We start from the raw sequence: 10387 nt of genomic DNA on the forward strand, positions 1-10387 counted from the left end.
CACCCCCCCGATCCTGGATAAGCGTAGTTCTCGCTACATTGCTTATTGGCAGCTCTGCGTGCTCCAGAATCACCCAAAGAATAAAAGAAATGCGGCGCCGACTTGCATATGAGCAGCACTACTCACACCTTGGTGAGTGGATGCAGAGCCCTCCCTACTTGAAGGGGAGCCATTATACAACAGCAGGTCCGCAGATGTGCCCAAATCTGTCAGAATTGAAGGCCGAGAGACCAAGCGTACAGATAAAACATAACGACTACAATTTCTTGCAAGGGTCATATTCGGGACATACATATTCGGGACATACACTTGCTCAGTGCACAGCCATGGTTTTAACTCTCCTGCGCGTAGTATTGTCAGATGCAGGTTGTAGCACGTTAGTGTGGTCAGGCTGAAGTTGGTACATATGTTTTTACTTCTGCAGAAGCTTGCTACTGAGGCCAAAGTAGGAGCTGGACCAATGGGGCTTGACACTCTGCCATGTGGTATCGCCTTCCAAGACGTGTCAGCCACGGGGCATTTCGCTAGTTGCGTGCAGGGTAACTGCGTGTTGTGGCAGAAGAGCATCTAAGCAATAAATGTGATAGAATTAGAGGGAAATATGGGGAGTTGTCTAGAGCGTACGGGCTCAGCTGCGAGGTATATGTTTTAGAATGTCTAGGATCGTGGAGTTGCACTCACTGCTTTTGTGCATGCTGCGCTGTAACAGAAGTCTGTTGGTAGTGAAGCTGGAGGTGTTAGGGGCTCTATTTTGAATTCCACTGGACTTATTCGGTCGGAGAGACTTGTGTGGGCTCCAAGCTGGCGTGGGCACACTACACCTACGGGCCAGTCGGCAGCTTGGGAATTTTGGGGTGAAAGCGTGGCCTTACCCCTCCTATCCCCTTATTTGCCCTCAACCATTGTTAAGCTTTTCAAACACAGCATCTCGTAAAAGTCTTTAAAGGACTGTCAAATCTCTTGCAGTAGGTTACTAGGAGATTGCTTCTAGGGTCCGCGGAGGCGTCTGTTCTTCTTGGATTTATGAGTACATTAGACAGAATATTTAAACCAACAATGTGTCGGTTTACCAACTCTGCAAGGCAGTGCACCGAAACGTACCTTACGTGGCGTCAATGAAAGCAGGAGCAATTGGGTCCGGGTATTTGGATACGGAAGCCATCCAAGCAGATCCATTCCTCCCTACCGGAAATGCTCAAACGGATTCACACAGACGAGTTGTTCACGGCCAAAGAGATAGTTGGGCAACTGTTGTTGCGTTGGCAGCTTCTGCTGCCCTCCTGTACTTGGTTGTGAAGTGCAGCATCCTGCTGGCCTCGCATGAGGGGGTATCTACCAGGGTGTTGGCGGAAGGTGACGGCAGGACGGGAGGACGGTGGATACCTCTCACGAATCCTGTAGGACCAGTTTGTGTCTTGCGCCTACTAAGAAACACAGTACAGCATAGTTCTACCTGCTGAGGCGCGTCCATGCAGTGCACCATCCTGGTTTTGCTCAGGGTCCGAATAGCGACGACGAAGAGTCCTGTGACGTAACAAGTGACCAACGGGGACGTCAGCGGCGGACCGTCGGAGGCCGACCTTGGTGGCAGTTTTGGGGGTCGAAGGGCGCCGAATCACAAGGGCCAGCCCTTGGAGAAGATGACTCTACCGTAGAAGGGCTTTCTCCAGGTCCTTCCTCGGCAGTTGCTGGATCCGATGGCATGGATAATTCTGCCGGAAGCGCGCATCCTACTGGGCCTTGGGTCCAACACACGACTGATGTGCGGATTGGAGACCGGTCCTCCCCTCATTACACCGATGCCGATGAATACTATGGTTTTCCACTTCTTGGAAATGAAGAAGTACGTTTTAGTTGTATTCCATTATGATGCAGCTTCCGGCTTCCCGAGCAGGAGGCGCTTGGAAGCGTGATCTTTAACGGACGCAGGGCACGCATTTTACATTTTGGTCAGTTGTTTGGAGGGGCCGCTGTCGGGGTTTTGAGTTTGATTGTTAGGGTTCGTTGTCACTGCGTACTTCAGAGATTTGGAGCGTTGCTGGGTGTAATGGTGGAGGTGCAAGATGCTGCGGCCGATCTTTGCTCCCCTCACAGCGAGTCCTACACAGGTGAGGCTATCATCTTAATAAGTCACTATGAGTTGATAGTCTCCCCAGCAGCATGCTTGAAAGTGCAGTCAGTCTGTGCCATTTTGCCGTTGGTTCATACGCAAGTTCCTACGGCACATCTTTACTTTTGTCGTCATTTTCCCTTCATATCTGTATCGTCGGCCGCCTGAAAATCCCTAAGGACGCGCTAGAGCCCACTATACGACGTCATGTGGAAAACATGCAGTGCGCGTATGCATATTGATGAATGAACTTGTAAGTAACTTGTTATCAAGCGAGACTTATACGCGTTCCTCCAGACGCCTCCCCCGTAGTTGGCAACATGAGAGGATGACCAATGAACTGAGAGCACAAACCTATCACGGATACGTGTGCCTGTGTGCAGTGCTCCACAGATGGGAGGAAGATTTCCTGGTTTAAAAAGGCGATGACTACTTGGGGTGGCGTGGCTTGGCAAAATGTCCGATAAGCATCCCCTTCCCAGCCTTGCAGCTATGCGGGTTTCTGTACACCAGCTGGTCTCCTTCCCAAGCCACATCGCCCTGTTTGTGACACCTGATTTGTTTGTGCGCAGTTTAGACGCGATACAGCTTGTGTAGTCGAAGAGATGCTCGTGAAAACACTGGCGGAAGTTGAACAGCAAGGCAGTGAGATCGTCACAGAGACAGTTGAACCGACGATCCAGCTTTGTGACTATTCTCGCAGGGTATTCTTGGGCTGTGCCCAACATCTAATTTGGAGGAGTTGTGCATGGCAGCTTTTATGAGTGAAATTCTGGGGGGAATATTAAACTTGGAGATTTTTGACGGTTTGGCTGCAGTACCAAGAGGCGAAACAACTCGACTGCATTTTGAGCTTCCGAAGCCACCAGGAACGTTTCCCCCGGGCAGCCTTCTGCTCGAGGTCTTTGGTAGGTTCCACGGGAGTAAACTGGAAGCTCACCTTCTTCAGAAGCCAGTCATTAAGTAAACAAGTCGTCATTTCACGTGTAGTACCTGGAGCAAGTACGTTTATATGCAGGTCATTCTCTACTTCTGTTGTTCCGCAGCTAGGGGGGATCTAGGTTCTGACGAAGATGATGAATGAGGAGCGTAATTGGGGGCGACTTGAAGTATGGTAAATCCGGGTTTGCCTCGAGCGGATGTGAAGGCCGTGCATCATGGAGGCATCTACTGCCTACCATTTCTGTCGTGGCTTTCCACCTTGTCAGTCGCTCTCCAGCCAGGATATAGATCCTGGCTGCAGAGCATCTGAGTGTAGCGCCATAGCATACCTTCATTCCCTGTGCAAGTAGTTTAGCCCCAAAGCGAGTCATGCGTGGTCGGCTGCGGCGTCGAAGCAGTCGTAGGTAAAAAGAGGAGGGCTCAAGTCGCAGTTTAAGAGCAACTAGCCCCAAAGACCAAGCAGCCAAAGATATGTGCCCACCCCGGAGTCGAAAGGATACACGAGTCCAAACTTCCGTTAGTTGAGTGGGCCACCGAGTCGCCTATGCCTCAGTCGGCAATTCAAGCGGATCTAGGCGTACGGAAGCTGGAAATTCGTTCATTTTCCATGGAGTCCATCGGAGGCAACTGGGGAATAAGAATGTGGGTACTGCATGCCAGGCGTCTTTGTAAATCTAGGGCCCGGAAACGTAGAAACGGTCACATGCCACAAATGTAATGAGCGCCGCATGTGTAATACACAGACCTCTGTTCTGTGCCTTGCATACGAAAGCTGAGAGTCCTCCACCCTCAGAGGGGAAGGGAGCAACAACCCGTAGGCTCTGCCGTTTCGAAAATTGGAAACAAGAGGCTAGCAGCTTTGTGTTATAGAATCGTTCAGAATTCCGAGGTTAGAGCCCATTTAGTTTTCCTGTCGATGTGAAGTGCCTCATACTTCTGATCGGATGATACTTTTTTTTTTATAAAATGAATGTGGCGTGAGTGGGTCGGTACGATGAGGGAACCGTGAAGGCGTGTGGCCCACTGATTTTTCGTGGCCCTATGAACCTTTTTTGTTCAAGTCTTCCTAATGGCTGCAACTGCAATCACCACTTCTGGGCTTCAGTTCGTCAGTGTGGCAAGCAACTAAGCCTGTTTTCTCCACCCGACACTGAAGGTCTCTGGATATGAATATCTACGATCTAGACTACGGTGTTTTGACTTCATAGCATAACGCCACTTTATGCTATTGCGATCTGCCCCAAATATAAACTGTCAGACAGCAGAATGCCCTTGCTACTAAGTGGTGTGTTTGGGGATAGATCGCCAGTGCAGCATACTTTGGCAAGCCAGACGAACTGCTGTGACTTCGAATCTGGTTATGCTTGCAGTCACTCCCTTGAGTGTATCCGAAGCCCTGCCCAACAAAAAGTAATTATATTGCCTTCATGCCTTTGTGCATGCCCCCCTTCTGTCGACAAATTCTGCCTCTCTTGCGATGCTTTCGCGGTATGCCCTGTATCATGGCGCGACCACCATGTCCACCACCATGTACGCACACATCCTGTCAGCACTGGGGTGGCTAAAAATAAACGGATGCTTGGCGAAGTCCGCCTGTTTTTTGGAAGAGCCTTTAAAAGGCCCTTCCAGCTGCTTTGTGAAGATCGTAAGCTCTGGCAGTAATGGAACAACGCCAGCGCCCCAAAACCAGCCAGATGCCTGCCACGCCTGTGTAAGCTCAAGGAAAGTAAGAAACAAAACAACACGTACGGACTACTCGCGTGATTCAGTGGAAATCTGTCGCGTGAGATCAGGGAATTCCTTCACAATCCCCAGACTGGTAATCCTATGGGCACTGTCGGGCTCCAGTAGCCGCAGTATGAGCGATCTCCATCTTGGGGGGACATCTGCACCTTCCAGGCGTGACAGCAGGGAATCAGACCGCGTCTGATTTGCTAAGAGCTGCTCTGCTAGCTGTTTTGCCTGTTCCATATCGGTGCATTCATCTGAACCATACGGAAGCTCTCCGTTCGTAAACAGCTCGTAAAGAAGGGTTCCGAGGATCCACAGCGCACTATCCGGTTGAAATGTTACTGGATGGTCCGAGTGCTGTGACTTGGCATATGACAGGGCTAGTTGAGGCTCCACTCTATGGGGAATTAATACTGCAAATACACCGAGTGCGGACCCAAAAGGCCCAGATGAGTGAAACGTTTCCACGACAAAACTGCCGTCAAATCGCACCTGCATTGTATTCCAGTCTAGGTTCGTGATGCCGACTCCTGCTCGCTGCAGTTTGAGCACGATCAGCAACAAACGGCTCGCGATGTATTCCTTGGACCGTGAGATAACCTGGCTTTGTAGATCTAGAGACATGAGATTTCCTTGCAGCCTCTCCAAAAGCTGAACTCTTCCAAAGACATAATAATCACTGACAAGGGTTGCCTCTTGGGCTCCCGAAATATTGGCAGTGTACTCAGGCACCGCAATTCCCTGCGACGAAAACTGCTGGAGATGCTGAACGCCTTGGCAGACATGAATCGCTACCTCCTCGTCAAATTGATCCAAGCTTCTTACTGCCTGCACAAACGAGGCGTTATCAGGGAACTTCGCCGCTGTTTGGGCATAAACCATGCGTATACGCATCGTGAAAATGCGCTGGGTCTCGTCTTCCTGGGCCTCCACCAGTATACCTCCTGAATCGAAGCCAACCACATTGCTGATGTAAAGATTCCGAGGGACAGGCTTGCCCTCTTCACTTGGTGTAAGGCGTTTAACATCTTCTAAGTTCACGGTTAGCCCTAACAGGGAATCTGCTTGACCACTGGACAATGCTGCAGCCACTATACCCTGCAACTGCAGCGGAACAACAGGAAAGGCGAATTCGTCAGTGTAAGCCTCGACAGCTGCTTCAGAGATTGCATCCTTCCCGTGTTTCAGCGTTGGAGTGAGCGTTTCCTCAAAATGGGCAAGCAAAGGCAGTCCCCACTCGTCATACTCGCTCGATGGTCCATCTGGGCTTCCGGGAGATACGCCAGGTAAAACGGACAGGGGAACCAGTTGGTTTTTTAGGAGGAAACCAACGACAAGGACAAGCGCAGCTGCCAATGCTGCAGGAAAGGCGAACCGACGACTTGAAGGGAGGGAAGATTCTCCCTGAATAGACTCCAGGGAAACCGATCCTACATTCTCACTCTGGGTGCTGACGTCGGCGTCGGCTTCGCCAGCAGCATGCTCAGGTTCGGCACTCATAGTACCGTCGAAGGGTAGAAAGGACGTCCAGAAACGACGTCATAAGAGAGCCAGGGTTATTCCAAACGCATCGATCACACTTCGCGGGCAATACAACGATTTGGAAAATGCCCGGGATGCACAGCATAGCCCTCAACAACCACGGGAGATCCTCCTCGGAGCTGGTGGGATCGTCTCCATCACTGAGTTGCAGCCAAGTGCTTCCGCACGGTGAGGCATAGGGACCTTACAAAGACAATCACCGCTAAATAAATTGTCTCATTTGGCTGGAAACTTGCTCTATTTGCGTGAAAATGCCACAGTGGGGTATCACTGCATTGCCTGGTAGAGAGCCAAACCCCACGGAGCGTTGAAGACGGTGCGGTGATTCTCACTGCGTTGCTTAATGGCAGCCCTGCGTGATACAGAATCAGCCTAAGAAAATAAACCTTGTGACGCTGGCTTGTTTACAGTCTGCATGCTTCAGATCTTGGTGAGAGTGTGAAGGGCTCTTGAAGAGGAGCCATTTTGCAACAGCGGCTTCGTGAATGCGCCCAAATCTGTCGGAGTTGAGGGCTGAGAGGCCATACGTTTTGAGAAAATAAAATGAGAAAAAAACCATCAATAGGGCCCTATTTAGTACATGTTTAGTGCACAGCCATGGCATTTACTCTCCCGCGGCTATGTTGTCTGCTGCACGTTGCGGCGGCATGCTTGCAGCATGGCATGCCGTACATTGGTACGTAAATGTTTTACTTGAGTGCAGGCTGGTTACAGTAGACGAAGTGAGCATTGAAAAATTGCCCACGGTGTTAGTGCATGCGTCAGGCGGAGTCCTGCATACTCTTTCAGTACGTGTGGCATGGTCTGTCGAAGCTCGTATACTCATTTCTTCATGGGTGGGGCTGCTACTGAAGGCTAAAGGAATTTTTAACGGTTCCGTAAAGTGTTTGCTCATGTGTCTACTTGGGGGTTGAGAATAGATGCATGTGGGGTTGCCTCTTTACAGAGGTTGCAACAGAGTGCGCTGCACCTTAACGCAGAACACCTCCTCTCCCCACCAGCTGATGCCTTTGTGCCGCTGTACCCAGGATGCCTGGAGTCTGACAGGAGTCCAGCTGCTCCCTTGGTTCGCCTGTGCTCTGGAGAATCGGTACCCTTGCATAAATACAGTCGCCATTGCCATGCCACCCCGTCTATTAAAGAGCATACCATTAGGAACTGTGGCTCTGCGGGTGCATTTTAAAAGCCAGAGTACGCCTTAAGGGAGGCGAAGAACTCGTCCACTGTCTATTCATCACCGCGGTCGCCATATTTGGATGGCGCGCAACGGTGGATGCGCTTTTTCACGAATTGGCGCCTTGGATGGCAAAAGGGGAAATGCTTTGATTCTCACTAAAATTTTCTCCAAAAGTTCAGCGCAGTTCCCTCCCATAAGGGTGATTGATCAGGGTGCCCTTAGGCGTGAAATAACAAAAGGGTGGGCTCCGTACGCAGTGGAGAACTTGGGTGCACATATGGGGCTCGACCAGTGCAGTCAAATAAGAGGAAAAAGGACGGCCGGTCGTTCTTCACGCCCCTCAAAAGTGACGGTAAACCAAAAGTTCCCAACGACCTGGGTTGACTAACTACTTGACCACTTGCAGGTTTCAACCATGTACTCATCAATGGACTTCATTGGCGCGGTTTTCTCCGATCCCCGTACACCCTGACGGCAGGTACATTATTGAGTTCCTTTTCCGCGCTCGCACACGAGAGTACACGCGAATGCACTTTGGGCCAGTGAATCCATATGGTGAACTGCAGTAGCAGGTTAATTACGATTTCGTGGGGCCAGCCAATGAGGGGTGGGCTGTTATATCCATGGACAGGAAGCTTGTGTTCAACCGGAATGAGCATGAGCACTTGTAGCAACTACGGTGTGATCTGCACTTTCCACGTGAGAAGTAGTGGCTTGTGAAAGTTCACATTGTTCCAGGAAGCAATTAACGTTTCAGGGTTTCTTGTGTCTAAAGCCAGATACTGATGCAGATCCGCCGATGGTGGAGGCCGTTTGGATGTGGCTGGTGGCCGATACCAGTACACACCCGCACGGACGTTCGCAAGCTCGTCGATCTCACTTTGTGCTACAGCAACTCCCTCCCTCTATTCGCTCTTATCTCTGCCGGATCCACTGAAGGAGGACCACCAGCTTATTTTGAGCGCAAGTGAAGATGCAGCCGCCAACAGCTCCATTAAACTTTTGAGATCGTCCCCAGTACTCGCGCTCTCTTATTTCGACAAAACCCTCTTTCTATACATACAGCAAATGCCAGTGAAGCATCAGCTGGCGTATTGCTCTCTCTGCGCGATCCCTTGCGCATACGAAGCGTCCGATCCGCGGCCCGCCGAATATGCGTGTCAGGTTTGCTCCTCACAGAAGTCTTGCGTAAATGCGCAATCACGCTTTAGCTGGCCGTGAGGGGGTCAACACAACAGTGGATCAGGTTGGACATTCCATTGATTGAGAGAATCAAGGCAGCAGCAGCGTCGCTTAGTAAATGTACAACTGGTAGAGACTGAGATCCTGGAGATGTGGGGACTAACCCACAGAGGCTACACAAAAGGGGAATATTACGTTTAATTGCCAGGAGACAGAATTCCTGACAAAGTATCTAGGCATCGCTTGTGCGGAGCCGTTCCTCACGGATATACTCGGGCATTTCTTGACTGAGAGGCGGCCAGGACACGCATGGGAAAGAGCAAAGCGGAGAATGTTGAGCCATATACAGCTATTCACTGACAACTGTTCTGTCACATGCGCACATGGTATATATCTCGATATGGTCTGAACCCAACTATTTTTCGCTGTGATCTACTTTTCCTCCTGTACTGACCACTAACCCAGCGCTGCTGCCAACAACACACTTTTTTCATATTTGGGGCTGGACACCACCCCGTGAGGCTGTGCCAGGTTGCCTCTTCCCCCTCCTTCAACAGCTGTTGCAGGGTCCTGTAACTGTGTCGTAATTTCAGGTATTTGTCTCAGAGGAAGCAGCAGGGGTAGGCGCACCAGGAGAGGCCTTGGGAATAGAAGCTGTGAAGGGGCAGCACAAGCAACGGAACCGAAACTGGAGAGCGGCGGCGCCAGCAGGGGCAGCAGCATCAGAAATACCATCTGACTCAGCTGCTGAGGTTTTTCTTTCAATTGGTGCTTTCTCTAGCTGGCGGAGAGACCAGCATACCGAAACGGTCCATGGATACTGGTGGGCACCAAGTAGGGGCCATGCAGAGATGCGAAGACAATGGAGCACCTGCGATGCTTCGGTGGTTCGTATGACGTGAACGGGATGGTTGAGAAAGGTTGAGCCTCAATGTATGCTCTTTTCTGGCGTTAAGAACGAACGGTGCGAGAAGGCGAGCTCCTCCGAGGAGCACAGGCAGGAGGCATTTTAGGCATGGCGACCATTAGTCTACGCAGCGGGCGTACTCATAAGGACTCTTTATTATGTTGTGAAGCCAAAGAGCTGCTTTGGTTTGGTGAAAGCTGCCTTATTTATTACTTCTAGCGCATCATGCACCTCTCAACTGGACGCTACGGGACGTCGGCTGGTGCTAGGCGGATCCAAGGGCTACTACAGTTCAGTTTGCTCATGCAGGCAACGCTTCATTTGATGCTTATTTTTGCCCCTTCAAAAACGATGGATCTGGGCGAATTTGTTGCCCGAATTTTGATATATGCAGTTTCAGGCTAGGTCAGGGGCTTCTTCAGGCCACGCTGATGAAAAACCTGGGTACCATCGCGCGTTCAGATACCATGCCGTGTATAGAGGTACTGGTAGCTAAAGGAAACACTCCTATGATCAGGCAGTTCGGTGTCGGTTTCTACGCTGTGCACTTCATTGCTGGCAGCAAAGCAGATGGCTCACAACCGCTATTGAAAGGGTATTGTCGTTCTGCATTATAGTTACCGTCTTTCTGTTGCTGTCCTTCCAAAACCACTTTTAGAGTGTCAGCGTGAGGCAATGGTGGCAAGGCTTGGGCAGGGGACGAACGGAGAGACATTGAAAGCGTGGCAGCATTCAGGGACTCTGCATACCTGCTATTCGTCGTCTTGCTTGTTGAACGCTGCTCATGTCGCATTCA

At 50.7% G+C, this 10387-nt stretch overlaps 2 protein-coding genes across 2 annotated transcripts; one reads left to right on the top strand and one right to left on the bottom strand.

Annotated features, from left to right (window-relative positions):
- Positions 1 to 1115: 1115 nt before the first annotated feature.
- On the top strand, positions 1116 to 3077 carry EAH_00001770 (hypothetical protein, conserved; the record flags this gene model as incomplete). The annotated part of the gene is made up of 5 exons (XM_013394905.1): positions 1116 to 1397; positions 1499 to 1843; positions 2024 to 2179; positions 2683 to 2797; positions 2929 to 3077. The coding sequence occupies 5 exons, from the start codon at positions 1116 to 1118 to the stop codon at positions 3075 to 3077; spliced, it is 1047 nt and encodes a 348-aa protein (XP_013250359.1).
- A 1727-nt stretch (positions 3078 to 4804) lies between these two features.
- EAH_00001780 (hypothetical protein, conserved) lies at positions 4805 to 6283 on the bottom strand (the record flags this gene model as incomplete). The annotated part of the gene is made up of 1 exon (XM_013394906.1): positions 4805 to 6283. The coding sequence occupies one exon, from the start codon at positions 6281 to 6283 to the stop codon at positions 4805 to 4807; it is 1479 nt and encodes a 492-aa protein (XP_013250360.1).
- Positions 6284 to 10387: the final 4104 nt, after the last annotated feature.

Source organism: Eimeria acervulina, genomic scaffold (assembly GCF_000499425.1).
Source record: "Eimeria acervulina Houghton genomic scaffold, Eah_scaff6, whole genome shotgun sequence".
Classification (NCBI taxonomy): domain Eukaryota; phylum Apicomplexa; class Conoidasida; order Eucoccidiorida; family Eimeriidae; genus Eimeria; species Eimeria acervulina.